The sequence below is a fragment of the Grampus griseus genome (genome assembly GCF_964374135.1).
Source record: "Grampus griseus genome assembly, chromosome: 16".
Taxonomy (NCBI): Eukaryota; Metazoa; Chordata; class Mammalia; order Artiodactyla; family Delphinidae; genus Grampus; species Grampus griseus.
In genome coordinates this window covers 54,965,934-54,988,143 of record NC_139010.1, presented here as the reverse complement: position 1 = coordinate 54,988,143, position 22,210 = coordinate 54,965,934, and the positions used below count along the sequence as shown (strand labels likewise).

At 41.7% G+C, this 22,210-nt stretch overlaps 1 protein-coding gene across 1 annotated transcript in view; it reads right to left on the bottom strand.

Moving 5' to 3' along the window:
- Positions 1-922: 922 nt before the first annotated feature.
- ENTPD1 (ectonucleoside triphosphate diphosphohydrolase 1) overlaps positions 923-22,210 on the bottom strand; it is an 85,596-nt gene continuing 64,308 nt past the window's right edge. Inside the window, exons 3-10 of the mRNA XM_082673430.1 lie at positions 15,976-16,093; positions 13,204-13,354; positions 11,066-11,225; positions 10,144-10,386; positions 8,633-8,899; positions 8,095-8,211; positions 6,150-6,287; positions 923-3,948 (exon numbers count right to left, since the gene is read on the bottom strand). Coding sequence (XP_082529556.1) covers positions 3,742-3,948; positions 6,150-6,287; positions 8,095-8,211; positions 8,633-8,899; positions 10,144-10,386; positions 11,066-11,225; positions 13,204-13,354; positions 15,976-16,093 — 1,401 coding nt within the window. The 3' untranslated portion in view covers positions 923-3,741. The remainder of the gene's footprint in view (positions 3,949-6,149; positions 6,288-8,094; positions 8,212-8,632; positions 8,900-10,143; positions 10,387-11,065; positions 11,226-13,203; positions 13,355-15,975; positions 16,094-22,210) is intronic.

Genomic DNA, 22,210 nt, shown 5'->3' with positions numbered 1-22,210 from the left:
ATCATGCAAAAGGGATATAAAAATAAAAAGTCAACTCAGATGCTGATGACAGTGGTGCCATCATTATATCATCGATTTAAATTTAGAAATTAAATTACTTAAACTAGAGAAATGCAAAAAGTACAACAATGCTTTTACCACATGCACAGTCCTTAAATGCCACTTTTGAAAGAGAAGGCTTTTGGAGACATTCCTTTCCCTTTTATTAAAAAATCCATTATACCTGTGATAAAACCAATTATGTTCAGTTGTATTAGGTTCTTGTGCAAATAAAAACTTGGGTAGTTAACTATACACTGTCCTAAACATATAAGGAAAATAAATAGATGGTCTCTTAGGAAATCTATCATTTTAGAACGTGAGACTAATTTAGGAGCTGCCAGAGCACCCTGATTAAGGCTGTGAAAAAAAGTTGTAATTGATGATGTCACAGAAGAAATGACATTTTTTAAGAAGAACATTCTTTGGCAAGATAAGTAGATTTTAATTTGAAGAAAACGTACTTTATGTTTCAGTTAATGAGACGCTGTGGTAGATTGAATCGTTGTGCCCAATGTTTCACGAATTTTCTGTGTTAGAATTAGTTATTCATGTCCTTTGCCACATGACTCTGCCATTCCTCCCAGTGTTTCTCCAGCTCCCTAATGTTGGGCTTAGTCATATGACTTATTTTGGTCAGTAGAATGTGGATGGAAGTGACAGGGGCCTGTCCTGGCCAAGGCCTGAAGAGGCATCCTGTATTTTCTCTCCCTTTCTTGTGCCCCTACCACTCATCATGGGAACATGGCTCAGGAAGCCACCAGACAAGGAGAGTGGGAGATATATGGAGCAGGCCTGAACCAGACCTACCACCGCAAGTAGATATACTAGCTGACTTGCAGACCCATGAACATGAAAAATCAATGTTTATTGTGGTAAGCCACTGAAATTTTGAGGTTGTTATAAGAAATTTTAAAAAATTATAAAACTAGCACAAACTGAAAGAAATACCTGGCTAGCATAGGCTAACTATGAGCAACTTGTTCTAACAAGATAGCAACTATTAGACTCTGAATCAGAGAGGAATGAGACCAATTTCAGTGAAATTCAGCTCATCTTTCAAACTGACAATAAATGAGAATATGTTTTAATAGTAACGTTACTATTATATGGTAAACTTTGCTCTGTGAGCTATTAAGAGACTAATCTTTAATATTCAAGTTTACATTTTGACCATAGAATATAAGCATCCAATTATCTTGTATTATCTTTGAATCCAGATTAAATTTCCCAAAGGTCTTTCATCAGGCATCTTGGCCTGAATAATAGGCATCTGTGTCTTCACAAAAAAGGCAACAAAACCTGAGGAGTAATGTGAAATTCTGAGCTGGGATGTTAAAAGCTTGTTAAGAATAATGTTAAAATTCATATATAATAAATAATAGCAAGAATGTTATAGCATCTATAGCTGTTTAAAGAAAATTCCCCCCTCAAGAGAAAGACAAAGTGTTATTGCCTGTGTCTTTTTAGCTGTGAATGTACTTTTAGACGTGTGCTATTCAATATGGTAGCCACTAGCCACACGTGGCTATTGAGTACTTGAAATGGAGTCCTGGTTAGGATGTGCTGTAAGTGTAATATACACAACAGATTTCAAAGACTTAATATTAAAAAATATATCATTAGTAACATATATTAATTACATCTTGAAATGGGTTCTAGGTACCTTCACCATAAGCATCTTTGCCATTGACATCTCTGCCACAAGCACTTCTGCAACAAACATTTTCGTCGAATAACTAATTGGCTGTAAGGCAAATTCCCTGTGAAAGATAAAATAACTGGTTGACAGTTTTTGGTTTGACAGTTTGGTTTCAACTGGTTGAAATATGTTAGCATTTCTTCCAGTTGGCGACATTATTGATGGCTTTATCGAGCTGGCATATGACAGTGATTTGCCCCAAAAGTTGGTTTCTTATTTTGAAACACACTACAGTGGAGGAGAAAGAGACCAAGGTCCTGGAAGGTGCAGAGGTGAACCCACATTTCCCACACAACTTTGGAACCATCTGTCAATGGACACGTGACAATATGCCAAGAACAAACAACAACCGTGTAGAAGCTTTCAAAACACAACACAAAGCTCAGTTACAAAGATGCCTCTAAGTATTTGGAAACTTACATCGCTCTTTACGAAGGAAGAAATTTTAGCAAAAAAGAAAAAGTACGATGCAGAACGAGGAGACAAATCAATGAGCAAAAAAAAAAAGTATAAAATGCTATGAATGAAAGACTTGGAAGACAAGTGCTTAGATACAACCCACAAAATAAAATCAGTTATGTGCACAGTATTGCCATGAATCAACACACACTTTAAATGTACTCAAATATTTTATATTTCACAATAAGTCTTGAATTTTGTTATTCGTTTCATTATGTCCTTTTAATTATCCCTCTTTGATTTTCCATTATTTTATATTTTATGGCAAAATTGCTTTAGAGCCAATTATTTGCAGTGAAATGTTTGTGGCAAAAATGTCTATGGCAAAGATGCTTAAAGCAAAAGTACCTAGAACCGGCAGCAAAACTTGCAGATGTGGTTCCTTGCACATTTTGTTGTGTAAATACCATGACAACAAAAAAGGCATGCCACTCTTCACTAATGCAACTCTTTCACTAAATTAAACCCTGGGACAGTAAGATATGGCATGGCTTTAAAACTCAGTGAGCATCTTTGTGGTGCAACCGGCTAGCATGCTTGGCTAAATGGAAATGGTTGATGGTTCAAGCCTACCACAGGATGGTCTTATCCCCAGCCAATAATTTCTTAGTGATGAAAATATTCTGGAATTAGATATTGGTGACAGTTGCACAACATTGTGATGTACTAAATGCCACTAAATTGTATATGTCATAATGGTGAATTTTAGGTTATATGCGTTTTACTGCAATAAAAACAAAACCCCAATAGATGTGTTGGAGGATGCACTTTCCTGACCTTGTGTTGTAACTGTATTTTTCTTCCAGACATGTGTACACCTACCAGATAATATGCCCTGATATTTGAATGCCTATGTATATGTACAGCAGCTTTTTAAATGATCTCTGGTCTGGGTGTCCCACTCTGGCATTTTGGCATCACCCAGGAATATGTGACTTACCCACATCCCTCTTTTGTCTTGGATTAACTATTGGATTAACTGCACATCCCATAAATTCCTTTGTAGGACTCTTTCGCCCTAGCACATACTTGCCTAGACTAGAAAATTCTCCCATGCAAAGGGCAGGCTGGGCATGGGATATGTGTCTGTCTTCTCCAAAGGCATTGGATGGCTTTCTTAATAAATGGGAAACAGGAGAGAGAAAGGGTCTGTAAGACCACAACTGAATCAGTTCCCAAGATTCTTCTTTTAGCCAGGGCAACTTCCCAGCACAGGACTCAGGACTCTCAGTTCTTCTGGATAAAGTCAATATTGTTCTTTTATAAAGCAACTATCATGAAAGGAGGCAGGTCTTCAAGAGCTACACAAGCACAGAGTACAAAAGAGAAAGGGGGGGAGTTTGGAGAGACTCACAAAAGAGACAATGTCTGCCAGGAAGTTCTTGAGGCAGTGGGTGGTAAATACCTCCCATGGAAAGGCTTCAGCAAAAGCCAAGGAAGCTTCATGCTGGTCAACACTGGCCTTGTACACCACTGTGGAGGAAAGTGCTCCCTGGGCAAGTTTTCTTCTCACTCCAGCCAGCAGATTTCAGCTGTTCCTGCTATACCATGTCTTTCCAGAAATACGAAGGCTTGTGAAAGATAAATATGCCTATTACGACCACTATGACCAGGATCAGGGAGAAGAGGACCATGAGGAAGACATATGTGGAGTGGGAGAGAGGTGTGGACAATGGCTCTTCAGATGGGATCATGTTGGTCAGGTTCAGCATGTAGCCCAAAGTCCACCCGACGCTGGTGCTCCGGACCTGCAAACAGTGGGGAAAGTCTGTTGTTTCTGGTCCGAGGATTAAATGAGCTTTCATGCAACCCTATCCATAACACTGAGCAACCAGGAAGTGAGAGCACCATGTTCAGTTCTCTAAATGGATTACTTTTATATTCTGAATTGGGAAGGCGGCTGTGGGGAAAATGGAGCAGGAGCAAGTGATTAAGAAGGAGAGTGTGGGGCCTCACTACTAAATTCCCCCAATTCAGAAGAGTGTGGGGCCTCACTACTAAATTCCCCAAATTCAGAGAGGAATTTGGGGAATGACGGCTCAGTTCTCCTGCCTAGAAGAACTTAATTTAAATTAGGCCTTTGGAAATTTGCATTCTTCTTTTGCTGTTTGTGTGAATGTGGGTGGCTGGGGTGGGGAAGGGGGGGTGGATGACGGGAAGCGGGCAAAGGGTGAGAGAATAATGACTGTCCCTGGCCTTGTGTATCAATGTCAGGCCCAGGAATCTCATCCATATGAAACCAGGACTTCTTTTATGATTCAACTAAGGAAAAATTGGGGAATAATCCCAGCAAGTCAGTCTTACTTGACGAAAGATGAAAGACTGCATATGCATGAGAAAGGATTATTCTTAAATAAAAAAACATTTTCCAACCCTGCCATCTTCCTAGGAATATTTTCAAGTCACCTCAAAATGTATTGAAATACAGGTAGTCTATGAATAACAAAGAATTGTGGAAATGTTTCTATTACATGAGTTGTATGTGGTCATGGTAGGAAAATCATGAAGTACAGATAATACTAAAAAAGAAAATAAAAACCACCTCAACTTCATCATTCAGAAGTTGCTGCTATTATCATTTTGTGACATATCCTACCAGTCCTCTCTGTGCATGTTTTTCACATAAAAAATGGAATTAAATTGTATGTAGAATTATTCACTTAACAATTACTTGTAAACATCATCCCATGTCTCTTAAGGGATTTCTGCAACATCATCACTGACATGAACTGCCTTATATGTTCATTTTTACTCACTTTGTTCAATTATTTATAAATCCTAGAAATGGAGCAACTGGACAAAATGATGTACATGTTTTAAGGCTCCTAGCTCATGTTGCCAAAACAGTCTTCCCAATGGTTATGCCAGTTTACATTCCAACCAATACCATGTGGAATGCTCCTCTCCCCTAAACCTTTACCAGTACTGGGAATTAATAATTTGTAAAAAGGCCCATGTCCCTTTATGGGGAATGGAACCATATCTGACTGCCTGTGTCAAGGAAGCCTCCAGAGTTAGAGGAGTTATCACTTAAGGTTTAGAAATAATGGATCATAGATTGGAATTCAAAGAATATAAATCACTAGGTAAATTTGACATAGACATATCTCTCAAACGGACAAACTGTGATGGAACGGAAGGAAGACTGGGATGTTAAAACAAGGAAAAGATTTTAATTAGCAAAGTCAATATTGATAAGAGTGTGATGAAACTAGTATCTTTAAGGCTACTACAGCCCTCTGCTGCCTCAATGCTTTGTTTTGCTTGAAGTCACCATATTTAATAAAGGGGTAAATTGTTTTTGCCATTAGTGGATATGGGTTTAAAAGGTAGAGAAACACTGCTCTTGATATTTTTCATCAAGCATGAGTGTGCCCGTGAGTCTCGCTGCCGATGTAAATGTTGCTGTATGCCTGGAGGTAATGCTATGGTAATGCAAAGCTATGGGCTTGCGTCTTTAAGGCTCACGCTAAGCCTGGCTTCTAAGCAAAGGCCCCCATTCACAGCCACTCATCTCATTCTTCACAGCGAGCTTTCAGATTGGTGAGTCTTGAAGCTACAACCAACAAGGCCTTAACCCCTTGTGACAAACCATGATCATCCCTCTGGATTCACGAAGGGGCCTTTAGGATGGATGCTGAAGTCAGCACGCAGAATCACTGTGGCTGTTGAAACACTGTTACATTACTTTACTATCTCATTTTTTGTTTTATAAGGGGTTAGTCACTGTTCTGTGAGCAGAAAGGCGAGGCTGAGAATGCAAGTAGCCCTCCTTAGACAGGATATCCACAACTGGCTGGTCAACATTATCAGGAGATGCCATCTTGGGTTAGAGGTGAAGTGGTAGGACAGGACATCAGGCCAAAATTAAATCAGGTTGACTCCTACCTCTTTTAAGCCCAAAGCTGCTTCAGTCACTACCACCCAACCTCCCCACAACCTAACAAACCTTGCCCATGAAGTGAATATCCTTCCAGGACTCAGCTGTAAAATGATAGCCATTCAGAAGAAGAGCGAGGATGTAGGTGCCAGAAAAGCAGTATTCACTCAGGTACTTCTCCTTCACTTCACCAAAGTACATCTGCAGCTGGAAGTGAAGTGAAGAAAACATCATACTTGGACAACAACAGGCACTTCTCCATAGCCCTCATGTTCGCTATTAGAGCTGATCAAGAGAGGAAAAAGCCCCAGCTCACATGGGCCTGAGAGTTGGCCCCTGCAGAGAGCTTTGGGAGTGGTGCTGCACTCCTTCAGTGGGTGCAGGGGTTCACAGTTTAGGGTCTGTTAAGCAATCTTTTCCTCCACAGGGTTCTATGAGACATTGATAAGTGTTCTAGGAAAAAAGTAGTTTCTGTGGTCTGATAGGTTCAACAACACTGAATTTTACTATAGTTTGCCATCCCTTGTGAAACTTGAGTTTCACAATCACATTAGCATATTAAAAACTGTGAAAAATCTTGCATGAAAGAAATCTATTAATCTTTGTTTAACCAGAGTTTTTTGTATGCTCTTGACCAAAGTCTTTGGTTTAGAGCCTCTATAAGCATCTTGAGGAAACAGTTTCATAACAAGCCTTGCCCCTCAGTTAGGTCTCTGGACTAGCAGCAGCAGCATCCCCTGAGAACTTGTTAATCCTCACCCCTGATCTGCCAGTGCAGAATATGCTGTTTAATATGACCCCCATATGATCACATACGTAGTAACATTTGACAAACACTGCTCTGGAACCCAGTTTAGGAAGCATTTTGTTCAAGAACCCGAGATGCTCGTCTTTCTCCACAGATCACCACTAGCTGCAAAAAGCCTCCCCTGTTTTGTAAAGTGCTGAGGCATATTTGAGCTGCTCTTTCCAAAAGCCCTGAATACCCTTCCTTCATGTTCTAACTCAGACAAAATACTTAGAGAAAATTTCAGGTGTCCAGGCTCTTGCACAACCTTCCTTCCTCTGTTGTCAGTGCCCACGAGAACAGCCTTCATTTTTAATTAATTGCATATCTTCAGAATGAAAGCACTGGTCACTTTTGCAATCTCTCTTAAAATCACTCATTTTAAGTCACTTTTGTCAACTTAAAACAGCTGCTGTTTTGAGCCACTCCTAGGTGATCTGTTTTTCTAAATCAGAGTAGACTCCATATCCTTCTCTCACGTCCCTGGAAACTTTCATCAGGTAGCACTGGATCTTGAATGACTCAGTGCCTCAGACAAGAAAAATTTTGGGCTTCAGATTTATGAATAAGTAGGAGATACCTTGGACCTGTCTGATGAAAAAAGGGTCTTACCACAATGGCGTCTGTGGCAGATTCTGTGAACTGCCTGTCTTCCCTGGGAGTTGGGGGAAGGAGTGGGCGACAATGTGCTCAGCTCCAGGAAGTAGCTCATGATGGATCTAGGGCTCTAAGCCAGTCATAAAATCCTGCATCCTGCTTTCCCAGCCAGTCCTGGCCAATGAGATGTAAGAGAAAAGACTCCTAGGAGCTTCTGGGATAGCTTTTGCTTTCCTATAAAAAGGAACAGATGGATCCGGCGCTATCCTTCTTCTGACCTCGAACACGGCTGTGATCCCTGAAGCTACACCTTGCTTCCGTGAGGAAACAGGCCTAACAACAGCTGAAGAATGGCTGAGATAGTCAGGCTGCCCACTCCATGCCAGCAACTGACTACTTCCGGACTTCGAATTAGGTGAAAACAATAAGACCTTTTTTGTTTAAGCCATTGTATGCCAAGTTATCAAGGAATGCCAGTGAACTTACTCTTAATTGAGTGTACCATCTAGGCTTCTCTAACATGAGTGCTGGATCTTGGTCACATTAGCATGACTTGAAGAGCAGACTCACATCCTCCATGCTGTCAAGGGCAGAGAGCAATGGTAACAGATGCTGTTTCTAGTCACTTACCTCTTCCCAAGGCCGAGAGCAGAACTTTTCCAACGTGCTAATCATCTTTTTATGAGTTGACTGTTCCTCTGATGTAAGGTTTAAAAACTCCATCACATAGTAAAAAGCTGAAAATGCCTACAAGAGAAAAATGCTGAGTTTGGTGCAATGTCCAACACAGAGGGACACTGATTCACTCTCCAGAAGGCCTAATGAAAGTGCCTGGAAATCTCTGATGAGTAAATTATGGATCAGGTGATATTCCATCCCCAACAGCTGCTTCCTTCCTGGAAGGGGGTCACTTTGCTGCTGACATGCATTTCTGAGCCATCTGGTAGCTAATTTTCTCGATAATTTTAATGGGAGAGTCAGGGAGAAAGAAAGATGGGGAAAAAAGAAGATAAGAGGAAAAGTTACAAAACTCCCATCTTTTTTTTTTTTTTTTTTTTTTGCGGTACGCGGGCCTCTCACTGTTGTGGCCTCTCCTTTGTAGGCATATGTTCTGTAATTTGCAACCAAAAACCATTGTAACAAATATATCATCATGTCACAAACTTACCCCAAAATTCCCTTGGAGGGGTGGCAAGAAAATCCCATTGAAGGAACAGCTGGAGTAAGGGCAGTAACTGGTGTTAAAGAGTTGAAGGATGCTTCGCCGGCATTGTTGATAGTTTCCAGTGCCACGGATTTCAACTTCAGGGAATGGAAGAAATGGAAAAGTTGCCTCAAATCTCCTGGTGCAGGGAGCCTCATAAAGGTCACTCATGTTCATTTTCCTCCGGTATCCAGAGTGAAAGCATGGGTCACGGATGGTTCCATTTGTAGCCTGAATAGAAAAATCACTTGAAGGCATCATGTGCAAATGCTTTGAGTACAAAAGCACCAGTCTGACTTCAACAATGTGTAGCAATTGAGAAACAGCCAGGCACTCAGCACTGGCATCCATATGCCCCTGCGCTGCCTTTTTTACCCTTGGGTAACAGTCATATTTGTATAACAGGCACCAGAAGTGGCATCAGATGTAAATGAACTTTTGCTATTCACAGAAAGCTAGTATCGTTGAAGCTGGGCCCAGAAATTCCATTAGTTTGGAATGGCCCCTAGGGCTTAGTACTAATCGCGTAGGTCAGAAGCAGATCCACAAGGAAAACTCTCAAGGTTCTCAAAATTCCGAGCCTAGGGTAGTTCTCTGGGGGTCTGCCTATATCCCTGGCCCTACCTCCAAGCCGAAAAGCAAAAGCTTCAAGAGCTGGAAGTGCCTCAGATCACTTAAGGCAGGAGTATCAAGATGATTTTCAACCCACAACCCAGTATGTTCACGAGAAGTAAAGGGGCTGCTGTGGATGAGAGGCTTGGTGGAAACTTAGGGCTCACTAGGCGTCTCTCAGCAGCCCCTCCTCCCATGGCAGTCATCTTATTGATAGTGTTTCTGAGAACCAGAGAGCGAGCTTTGGAGGAAAGCAGAGAACTGGTTGTCCTTTCAGTAGAGACAGGGAACAGCTGGATTTGACATCCTTGCTCTGTGTTTGTCAGGATGTGCTGGTACTTGCATGATTTTGAGTATGTTTAACTTTTCTCGCCTTCAAAACGCAAAAAGTGTCTAGGGACAAGATTTGAAGTGTTGATCAATAAACTCTGCATTTTCTCTGAAGTTTTTTTTCTCCTCCTCTCCAGGTTGTTTCTAATAGCCTTGTTTTCTGCAGTTCGTAGGAAATGGAGATTGAAAAGTGGGAAAGAGCTTAAAAACTGTGTGCACACGCACACGCACACACACATACACACACTACTGTAGCATGTACTTTTCATTGTCAGCCCCACAGGGGTGAGAAATTATTTCCAAAGAAAGGATTTGAGTCATGTCCTTGGAGACAGTGCAGTAAACAAACATAGGAGGTGGTGTCTGGATGGGACAATTCACAGGGGTTGACCAGATGTCGTTAGATATCCTGCCTGAAAAGGTTTGGAAAGTACAGTAACCAACTTCAGATCAGTTACTGAAATAGAAAGAGAAAACGACGCGGGGGGCTGGTGGCCCAGTTGTGGGGAGGGTGGTCTGGATTCAGTTACACTCGCCTGAAGGTCCTTGGACAGTTTCTGCAAGAGGGCTTGATCCTTCCCATAGCACAAGAAGCTGTGTGTGTATACACCGTAGTTCTTGCCATAGAGGCGAAAGTGCAGAGTGTTGTTAGAAGACTCAGTCGTTTCGTTTCGAGGCACAAAAGTGATTTGTGTAGAGGCTCCCCCAAGGTCTAAAGCTCCATAGGTTTCCTGAGTATCGCCTTCACTTGGTTTCAGGTTAAACCAACTCAATTTCTGAAAGACAGTACCGACACCAGTGGTAGAAGGATCTGGACATCCCCCTTTTCATGCTATTTCTTGGACTCAGGGACTTCCTAAGGCAAAGGAGCAGGAGGATAAGGGTGAAACAAAGCTCACCAGAGGTTCCTGAGTCTGCATCAGATCAACAGCAAGAAAACAGGGGCTTCAAAGACATAGCTCAGACTGCGGCAACATAGGAACAGTTTACAGACACAAGATCTGGGGCCAGAAAGACCCAAGTTCAAATCCCTACTCATTGGCTTATTAGCCATGTGACCTTGGGCAGAATAATTGCCTCCTCTAGGCCTCGATTTGAGGCTCTAAAATGAGAGAACACCTCATATGGTTATTCTGAAGATTAAGTCAAACAGTACATGAAAAGTGCTTTGCATAGCACAAGACACATGGCACTACACAAATGTTAGCTATTTTTATTTTTAATGATAGATTAAAAAATTTTTTTTTCTGTATCTCTGTATATGGCTTCCTTATTCTCCAATAGTGAGAGTTCTTGTGAGAGAATTATACCTCTGGTGACCCCTGCAAATGTGAGGGTAAATTAATTTGTTCATTTATCCATCATTCATTCTGTCTAGTGATCCAAGTACTGCCTGAGATATCAATGGCATTGACCCACAGGGAGCCACCTCCACGGATGCTGTGAGACAATCACCTGAGTGAATCTGCCCAGCAGATAGTTGATAGTAATCCAGCCATAGGCACCTTCCTCTTGGCCAGTGATGATTCTGGCACCCTGGAAGTCAAAGGGGTAGCTGCTGATGCTCTTTGCCACCGCAGCCAGGATCTTGTCTGCCAACCGTTCATTTTCCATCCTGCACAAAGAGCTGAGGTTACTGGTTTTGTTTGAATAACTATGACTACCCATTGCAGCCAGAGCTTCCAGCCAGTTCCCCTAGGAAGTGAAGCATAAGCTCACTGCAATAAACAGAAGGATGGAGCTGCCCACACATGGCTGTCTGAGAAGCCCTCCTTTGGGGAGGAGCATAACTACTCTTTTGGCCCCTCTTCTCCAAATCCAGATCCTTCCAGTCCCTACGTAGGTTGGTCCTCTTAAAATACCATTTTCATTGTTGTTCCCTGGCTCCAAGAAATTATCAGAGTAATTTTAATTGCTGTGGTGGTGGTAGCTGGATATTGTTTGATCACCAAGCCTAGAGCTGATGTGTGCTACATTAGCCATTGCCGGTGGCTTCAAGCTGCTTACGTAGCCTCAAGGCTCTGCTTGAAGTTTTTAATTAGGGCTCTAGCAGACACCAAGTGGAAAACGTCCTGGGACAGATACCCAACCTCAGTTGGTGCCTGAGTGGGGTAAAAAATCTTTCTCATATTCTGCCTTGGTTTTTGGGTCTGAGACTTTGAGATCTAAAGAAGAAATCTTGCAGGGTTGTCACAATGAAGATGGAATACAATTGCTTCCAAGATCTAGGCAATATAATACTGAGAGTCTCTGGGTCAGAAAATGCTGCCTTCCAACTGGCATTAGACCCCAGTAATCTCTCATTTGAATGGCTTCCTTACCCTATCAACTGGCCTCCTTGTCCCTAGTTCTCCTCTCCTCCAATCCACCTCTCTACCACTGGCACCAGTTGTGTAACATCCTTTAATGGCTTCCCATTGTTTCCCAGATAAACTTCAAACTCCCTAGCATGGCCCACAAGGCACTTTGTGATCCGAATCTTGCCTTCACAGAATCCCACTCAGAATCCTGGCTCTACCACTTGCCAGGTATGTGACCTTTGGTGAGTTACTTAACATCTGTACACCACAGCTTCCTTAATCTGATTAATAATAGTTAATAATACCTGTTACTTCATAGAGTTACAGTGATTTAAATTAAAGCACAGTGCTAAGAACATAGTAAGGGCCCAACAAATACAAGCTGCTACCATTACCACTGTCATTATTAGTATTAACTCTATGTACCCTACGTTCTATCTATGCAGAACTATCTATAGTCCTCTGAACATGCCCTGATCTCTCACATATCACTCCTTTGTGCATCTATTAGAACACAAGATCCAGGAAAGCAGGGACTTATGCCTGACACATAACAGGTGCCAAATAAACATAGGTTATGGAACGCATGATGTCTGCTCTGCCTGTAATGCCCTGCCCCCTCCCCCCACAAGTCCTTCATGATTTGGCTCATGTATCCCCTCCTCTGGTGAGTCTTCTTGACCTCCTCCCATTCTTGGCAGGGACAAGTATGCTCCCATAGCAGCTCTGAGCACTCTTCTGTCAAAGAATTGGTCGCCCTGTATCAAAACCCTGATCTTGGAAGATGAGTCACCTACTTCCATGTCCTGGGACAGAGCAGGCAGTCAATACAAACTGAATGAATGAATGAACAAACAAATGAACAAATAATGCCCACAGATACTAAGTGGTGACCAGCAAAGATGTGCTAATTGTGATGATTCGTGTCTCGGGATGTCTGCGAGTCTCCTCTGGCCCTCCTCCTCCCAGATGTGGAATTGCTAAACCTGTAGCCCCAAATCCCAGAGTAGAAGGGCTCAGTCTTCCTCTCTTTGTGCATCACTCCCTTGAATTCCCTGTAGGGAGATGAGTAAGAGGCCTTTTTTTTTTTTACCTACTTAAACTCCCATCATTATGCAAGCTAAGAGTTTGGGAATTTTACCCATTTACTGAGATTTTCTTTCCTAGGTGTGGACATTTAGCATGTCTAGAATTGGGGTGTTAGAGAAGTGTGGCGTTCGCCTATAACTCAGAGGCTCTAGCAACTGCCAAACCTATCTCCCTGCAGCTCTCAGTCCCTACAGGCTGCTATACCTGAGCAACCGCATGCCTGCCGTGGCTCCCAAGTAAACAGGTGTCTCTGTGTGCTGGGATGCTGGAATCACTTTCCTGGCTCTTTCCATGCACGCAGTCAGATAAATGTCTATTTCACTTAATTTCTGAGCAAATTCTGAGATTCCAGGACCTAGAGAAAGCAGACGAAAAAAAGTAGCAAGTAGAAGCAGATGAAAATTGTTTTTAAAAGTAAAGGACATATCTTCACATTATTAGAGAAAATACTGATGTTTTCTGAGAAAATGCAAGGAGACAATTTCTTTTTGTGATATCTGTTAAGTTTTTGTACTTAGAGGGTAACTCACTGAATCTAGCCTCAGTAGGATTTATTTTCAGACCTCAAGCCGGGTCTGTCTGCTGTTCAGTAATCTTGCCACTGGATGGCGCAATTTTCACATTTAATTGCATGCATAGCCTTCCTAAAACCAGGCTCTCTCAGACTTAAATGGGGATCTTATAGATAACTACTCTATATAGCTGTTTTATGACGCTTCTTCCACAAAGTTGTAATTAACAACACTAATTCCTAGAAGATGGGAAAGGCAAAAGATAACAGAACAAAAATTAAAATATGTACCAGGCACATGGGCTTTTACTGAAAAGACAGGAACAGCTACCAACTAACACTAAAATTTCTGCAGCAATGTTTCTTCCTTTGTTAGAAGAAACAGGCATAGAACCCATGTCTCCTCAGCAGCTTTTCTACTCTGATACCCTGTCTGCCTAGTAAAACTGTCCAGTTTTAGAGCTGTTTTAACTGCTGCTGTGGAGAGGATTAGAGAGCCAAGATGCTTTACGCTTTTTGAAGTTATTTAACAGTTAACAATTTTGGCTCACTTTAAGCTAAACATCTACATTTTCAGTGCTTTATAGTGAGGATTTGCTTTAACAATAAGTAACCAGATATCTGATCCATATCTCGTTCACCAGATTTTAAATAGCCTGTTTACTTAACTGCAATGAGAAAATCAGCTCCAAGTTATCAGCTAAGTGTTTTGACTCAAAAAGCCTGGCCTTCCATAACCGGTAGCTTTCAACTCACCTTTCTATTTAAATATTTGATTAGAGAACTCTATTTTTTTTTTTTTGCAGTACGCGGGCCTCTCACTGTTGTGGCCTCTCCCGTTGCGGAGCACAGGCTCCGGACGCGCAGGCTCAGTGGCCACGGCTCACAGGCCCAGCCACGGCTCACAGATCCCAACCACTGTGCCACCAGGGAAGCTATCTTTTGAGAAGGGAAAATTACTGCATTTATTAGGCCAAACACGCATGGGGAGATGTGTCTCAGGAGACAGCTGCTAGGTTAACACCACAACAACACGTGGAAGAAGAAATGGAAGGCAGTGAATTATTAAATAGAAGTCAATAAAACGAGGGATTTGGGTTTTAAAAAATGTTTGAAGTACTACCTCAGAACTGATGGGGCCAGATTCTGAGGACATCAGGCTACTGGGTAGAACGACTTGCTCTCTTGGAAACGTATCCTATCTACAGCTTTCTTGATAAACCATGAAAATTAGTGGACACCACAGGCCACCAAACTAAAAGTCAATTATATTCTGGGGCCTAGGATACCTGTCTGACCAAAACTAAACAGTGAGTCCCTGGCTAAAAAGGCCAAGAGAGATGAAGGTCAGAAAGGTGAGAGCACGGCCGGGAGTGTTGGGCAGGAGGGAGCGGGAAGAGCTGCTTGCTGTCCACAACTCTAACTGGTCTTGTGACCTTAAAAGGAAAGTAACTAGGAAAAGACTCAATACGCAGTGTGGTGACTCAGAGTAGCAGGAAGTCTGCAGTGCGACTTGGAGGCCCAGATTCTTGTCCTGGTTCTGTTCCTCCTTGCCAGTCACTAGTCTTTCAGGTTTTTGCTTCCTTTTCTATAAAACAAGACTTCAGTGATCCACAAGGTCCTTTTTGCAGCCCTAAGGGTCTATGATTTGCCTGCCTATACAGAAGCTAAAGGCTTTTGAAAATCCCTTCCAAGCCATAGATTAGAGGACAAAGATTAAGAGCAGCAAGGCTCTGGATCCACCAGCCTCAACATCACCTGGGCACTTGTTAGAAGTGCAAATTCTCAGTCCTCATCCCAGACCTACTGAACCAGAAACTTGGGGGCGGGAGCGAGCACCTGTGCTTTAACACACCCTCCAGGTGGTTCTGATACAGGTTCAAATTTGAGAACCACTGGCTAACACATGGGTTTAAAGTTGGGCAGATCTTTGCACAGCAAAGGAAACCACTGACGAAACGAAAAGACAACCTAGTGAATAGGAGAAAATATTTGCTAATCATATGACTGATAAGGGTTTAGTTAAGTTTGGGCAGATTTCAGTTCGAGCCCCAGTTCCATCACTTACTAACTAGCTCAAGTAACCTTAAACAAGTGCCATAACCTCTTTCAACCTCAGTGCCCTCATTTTTAAAAAATGGGAATAATAATACATTCCTCAAAGGGAGACTGTGAGGATGAAATAACACATTTTCAGTACCAGGTGCATGGCACATAGAATTGTTCTGTTGATGGGAGTTACTATTACCCAATTATTTGGAAGTTTATCTTTCAAGGGCTTCATCATTAAGGACTGATTTCAGTACCGTTTTCATAATGATAATAAAGTAGCAATTATTTATAAAATAGCAACAATAGCAGCTCTGCTGCGTTCTCACTTGACTTCCCTTTTTCTCGTGTGTTTGTTTCACTTCCCACATGCCTCTCATGCCCACTGTCTCCCGGTCCCTTTTTCTTCGTCTTACCTTTTACCTTGCACTCTTCTATCTGAGTCACCACCCCTGTGTCATTCTCCTTTTCTGCTGGCCACTTGTAGATGTACAAATTCGTGTGAGAAGAGCCCGCATCCAGCACAATCCCAAACTGAGGGCAAAACAAACCAAGAACTTATCAGCATTACATCATTCTTCTCTGTATTCAGCTTGCAACAGAAAGGAGACAAAGACATGGGTTTTCAAAAACACAGAGGAGAAAGTATTTTAATTCATAGTGGGGGTAGGTTGGGGGGGAGTGAGTGCCTGGAGTCGTGCTGATCATAAGATCTACCAGGACACCAATCCCTCTAGAACTATGGCTCTCAGTGCTGGTTGCACATTAGAAATATCCAGGCCTTAGCCAAGGTAGGGCCCAAGCACCCGTATTATTAGAAGCTTCTCAGGTGATTCTAAATTGGAGGCAAGATTCAGAACCATACACTGAAGTAGCCGAGATAATATAGAGGGAGTAGAACGCCATCAATCTAACAGTTCCCAAACCTGTATGCACATTGGAATCATATTAGAATCATCTGAAGAGCTTCAAAGGCTACTGATGCCCATGTCTGACCCCCAGATTTGTGATTTAACTGGCCTGGTATGTGGCCTGTACTCTGGAAAAGAGACATGGAAAATACTAAGTGTGCTTGTTTTTAATTACAAATATAACTATAAGTTGTATTCAATAAATTTTAAAAGATTTGTACTTTAACTTCATGCTTTTGGCTCTTAAGCATAGAAGGCAATGAATGGAAGAATAAAGTAAGAAAGAAGGTGGAAGAGGAAAGGTAAAAAGACAATATGAGAAAGAACTAGGTGGTCAGAAGAGAAAGGAGAAGAACAAAGTCACCACATCACATTTCATGAGGGCATGACGTGCACCAGCCTAGTGTTGTGAGGAGTATTTTATAAGAATTATCTGACTTAACTGCTAGACCAGTACTATAAGGTACATACTGTTTTCATCCCCGCTATACAGATGAGAAACTAAAGTACAAAGAGGTTAAGTAATTTAGTCAAGATACAAAGTGATTAGGTGATGGAGCCTGGTTTTCGATCAGAGTCAGGCCTTTAAGTGGGGCACCAATTTGAAAACTATAGTCTGGACCTTGCTCCTCTGTTCCTCTGTATAAGGAGCACAAGGTCTTGGGTCTGACTCTGATCCAAATCCAGGCTCCGTCACCTAATCACTTTGCCCGAAGCAAGCATGTGGGCCCTTTTCTTTACGGGGGCATAACGCTGATTACCACAGGGAAGCCCCACTGTGCAGAAGGAGGCGGAGAATACTGCAGATGTTATGCAAGGTCAAGGATGCTCACACAGCAGCACAGTGATACTCCCTGGGGTGAAATGGAAGAAAACTTGACAGCTCAACAAGCTCTACGTTTAGCTATCCACAGTGGTCCAGGGAGTTGAATTCTAATTCTTGTCTTCTTTTCTCCCTGGAGTTTTTAGGTTCTTCCCAGGTGATAAGACAATATGAGGGGATAGGTGTAAAACAACTGCTGACTTAAGCATTATCAAGTGGCAGATCGCACTGTGAGGGCCACAGCTCAGATGAGCAGCAAGGAAGGAAGCTGCGCAGACTCCTCAGCAGCTAGGCTTGCAGTGAGATCAAACCAAGAACGGGCTTAGGCGGTGACCTTTGTGAGCAGACAGGGGTCTAACTGAGGTCTGGGGCCTTTGAACCTGTGGGAAACCTCTCAGGGTGGAGCAAAAGCCTCAGGCGTTACACGGCAGAAAATCCTGCTGTTCCCTAACAGGATTCCTGAATTCTTCCTGTCAGAAGATGTTCTAACCACAGAAGTATATGATAAAAGATAGCGAGGCAGCAGCAGCAAGAAGCCTTTATCTGGAATCAGGATGTTCTATTCTGTCTACTATGTTGACATGAAAGATACTCTTCCAGTAGAGCAAAGGAACCAGCCTTGCTCCTATCAGCCTGTTTCTCTAAGGCCTTACACAGTGAGGTGGTTGAGAAAGGAAAACTTTTACTACATTTCATTTGGCAAGTGCTTGAGAAGGGCGGGTAGAGCACTGACACAGAAATTGAGGGCATTTCCTGCTGTATATGGCAGCCTGGAGTGCTAACCTGTTGAACTGGAACAAATGTTCTTTGTCTTCCAAATGAATTGCAGAAGGAAAATTCGGCATCACTTGCTGCCTTTAGGGAAAGATAAAGCTTGATTGTCTGAAAATTCTCTGTTTGAACATTCGGGGAGTTTGCCTTTCATTGTCAGAAACCTACAAGCATAATCACTTGTTTTTCATAGCTGGCCCATTTTAGAGCTAGAAGTTCATTTCATCAATCCTCTTATTTTATAGTAGAAAACTGGGTCCAGAGCAGTTTGACTTGCTGAATGGGTAGTAAAGATAGTTATACCTCACCTGATCCATCTAGAGCCCCAGGAGCCACCAGCTTTTGCTCTCTTTCCCCACATAAGCATCTTCCAAAGCATGTTCCACAGAGCACTAAGCCTGCAGGGACCTGAGTGAAGAAAGTTTCCCAGAAGTCTGGGGAATGCTGCATGCTCTCTCCCCATCGTGGGCTCACGAACCCACTAGGTAGTGACTGCTTCAGAGAATTCTAACAGTGGAGAAACCCACTTAACCTAGTTTAAACCAGCATCCCCCAGACTCAGCGATAACAGAATTCTGTTTTAAATAAAAATTCCATCCTATAGAAATGTTTTGTGAAATGCTGTGCCTTGTCATGCTATTACTCGTACCCAATGTTTCTCTGTAGCTCATATTTAAAACATTTCTAAAACCCCTATAAGTATGTCCTTCACATCAAAGAAAAATCAAAGATTTGAGTAGTGAGGAAGAGATCTGACATCTCCTTAATATTATTATTTCAATATGACTTTCTCTTTTAAGAGTACTATAAATTTATTAAGTAACATCTAGAAAATGAAAGGAAAAGGGAAAAAAAGACATTAAAGATTTCACCAACTAGCCCCAATATTCATTTACAGCATTATTTACAATAGCCATGTCATGGAAGCAACCTAAATGTCCATCAACAGACGAATGGATAAGGAAGATGTGGTACATATATACAGTGGAATATTACTCAGCCATAAAAAGGAACAAAATTGGGTCATTTGTAGAGATGTGGATGAACCTGTCATACAGAATGAAGTAAGTCAGAAAGAGAAAAACCAATGTCATATATTAACACATATACGTGGAATCTAAAAAAGTGGTACAGATGAACCGATTTGCAAGGCAGAAATAGAGACACAGATGTAGAGAACAAACGTATGAACACCAAGGGGGGAAAGGAGTTGGGGGGGATAAATTGGGAGATTGGGATTGACATATATACACTAATATGTATAAAATAGATAACTAATGAGAACCTGCTGTATAGCACAAGGAACTCCACTGTACAGTAGAAACTAACACAACATTGTAAAACAACTATACCCCGATAAAAAAAATAAAATTAAGGAAAAAAAAGATTTCACCAACTAGACATCACTGTTCTTTTTATTTATTTCCTTCTGGTCTTTTTTAATGCATGGTAATTTTTATATAGTTGCAATCATACTGTGTATAAACTTCATCTTAAGCTAGTTTTGATCATACACATGATTTTATCAACCATAACTGATCTTCATGAGCTATGCTGAGTGAACAGAAGCAGTGGTCTAGAAAGAGGGTCAACAGAAATGACCTTGCTTGGGTCATGAGACACCAGTGTGCCTTGGTGAAGATCTGGAGATGTGGGTAGCAACAGAGCCCGAGCTCAGGGAGACTGGAGGCCATGTGGAAGTGGGGCAGATCCTGTCTTTGGATGGAAATAATTCTACCTGTGCAAATGTCACAGGTCCAGGCTTCTGAGTAAGTCTCCTTCAATGTGAAAAGAAAGAGAAAATTGGAACAGTAGATGACGTACTTCTACTCCTGACTCAGCAGAAGTGGGATGTTCAACCCTCTCCTCATTCAGAAAACACCTACCCTCACACTAGCGTACTCTCAGTTCCCCACTGGCCACGAGGTTTCTGTTCCAGAGACTTTGCCCAGAAAGCCCTTCACCTGAGATCCCAGCTTTCCCTGACATTCTCAGATCTGAGTCTACCCTCCTAATCCATGTCTCAGACAACCTGTATTTTCCCTCTAAAGACAGCACTTGCCACAATGTGTAATTACATATTTACGTAGCTATTTGATTAATGTCTGTCTTCCCTATTAGATCCTAAGCTATATTAGGGCAAGTCTGTGTTGCATACTATGGTATATCCAGCATCTACAATGGTAGATCCTATTATATGTTAGGTACAAAGAAGGAATTCAACAGACAACTGTTGCTCAAAACACATGAATGAATAAGGGGAGTTAGAACTATATAGTCCCTAAACTCCTTCCAGTCCTAAAAGATGTTAATATACACAGTCTAATATAAAGTAGTGCCATGGGGCTGAGTTCCACCCCTTCCCCGCAACAAAAACCCCAGAAGCCAGGTAACATGGGCAACGGTGTGAACGGTGTGAATTAACTTCTTTTGGTCTCTTCAGACATACTGGTCCTTTAGAATCTTTCTTAAAAGTCCCTGAAGCTTTTTTTTTTTTAATCAAATTTATACACATCAGTGTATACACGTCAATCCCAATCACCCAATTCATCACACCACCATCCCCACCCCCTGCGGCGGCTTTCCCCACTTGGTGTCCGTGCGTTTGTTCTCTACATCTGTGTCTCAAATTCTGCCCTGCAAACCAGTTCATCTCTACCACTTTTCTAGGTTCCACATACATGCGTTAATATACGATAATTGTTTTGCTCTTTCTGACTTACTTCACTCTCTATGACAGTCTCTAGATCCATCCACGTCTCAACAAATGACCCAATTTCATGCCTTTTTATGGCTGAGAAGTATTCCATTGTATATATGTACCACATCTTCTTTATCCATTCGTCTGTCGATGGGCATTTAGGTTGCTTCCATGACCTGGCTATTGTAAATAGTGCTGCAATGAACACTGGGGTGCGTGTGTCTTTTTGAATTATGGTTTTCTCTGGGTATATGCCCAGTAGTGGGATTGCTGGATCATATGGTAATTCTATTTTTAGTTTTTTAAGGAACTTCCATACTGTTCTCCATAGTGGCTGTATCAATTTACATTCCCACCAACGGTGCAAGAGGGTTCCCTTTTCTCCACACCCTCTCCAGCATTTGTTGTTTGTAGATTTTCTGATGATGCCCATTCTAACTGGTGTGAGGTGATAACTCATTGTAGTTTTGATTTGCATTTCTCCAGTAATTAGTGATGTTGAGTAGCTTTTCATGTTCTTCTTGGCCATCTGTATGTCTTCTTTGGAGAAATGTCTATTCAGGTCTTCTGCCCATTTTTGGATTGGGTTGTTTGTTTCTTTAATATTGAGCTGCACGAGCTGTTTATATGTTTTGGAGATTAATCCTTTGTCTGTTGATTCATTTGCAAATATTTTGTCCCATTCTGAGGGTTGTCTTACCATCTCTTTATGGTTTCCTTTGCTGTGCAAAAGCTTTGAAGTTTAATTAGGTCCCATTTGTTTATTTTTGTTTTTATTTCCATTACTCTAGGAGGTGGATCAAAAAGATCTTGCTGTGATTTATGTCAAAGAGTGTTCTTCCTATGTTTTCCTCTAAGAGTTTTAGAGTGTTTGGCCTTACATTTAGGTCTCGAATACATTTCGAGTTTATTTTTGTGTATGGTGTTAGGGAGTGTTCTAATTTCATTCTTTTACATGTAGCTGTCCAGTTTTCCCAGCACCACTTATTGAAGAGACTGTCTTTTCTCCATTGTATATTCTTGCCTCCTTTGTCATAGATTAGTTGACTATAGGTGCGTGGGTTTACCTCTGGGCTTTCTATCTTGTTCCATTGATCTATGTTTCTGTTTTTGTGCAAGTACCATATTGTCTTGATTACTGTAGCTTTGTAGTACAGTCTGAAGTCAGGGCGTCTGATTCCTCCAGCTCTGTTTTTTTCCCTCAAGACTGCTTTGGCTATTCGGGGTCTGTATTGTCTCCATACAAATTTTAAGATTTTTTTGTTCTAGTTCCGGAAAAAATGCCATTGGCAATTTGATAGGGATTGCATTGAATCTGTAGATTGCTTTGGGTAGTATAGTCATTTTCACAATATTGATTCTTCCAATCCAAGAACATGGTCTATCTCTCCATCTGTTGGTATCATCTTTAATTTCTTTCATCAGTGTCTTATAGTTTTCTGCAT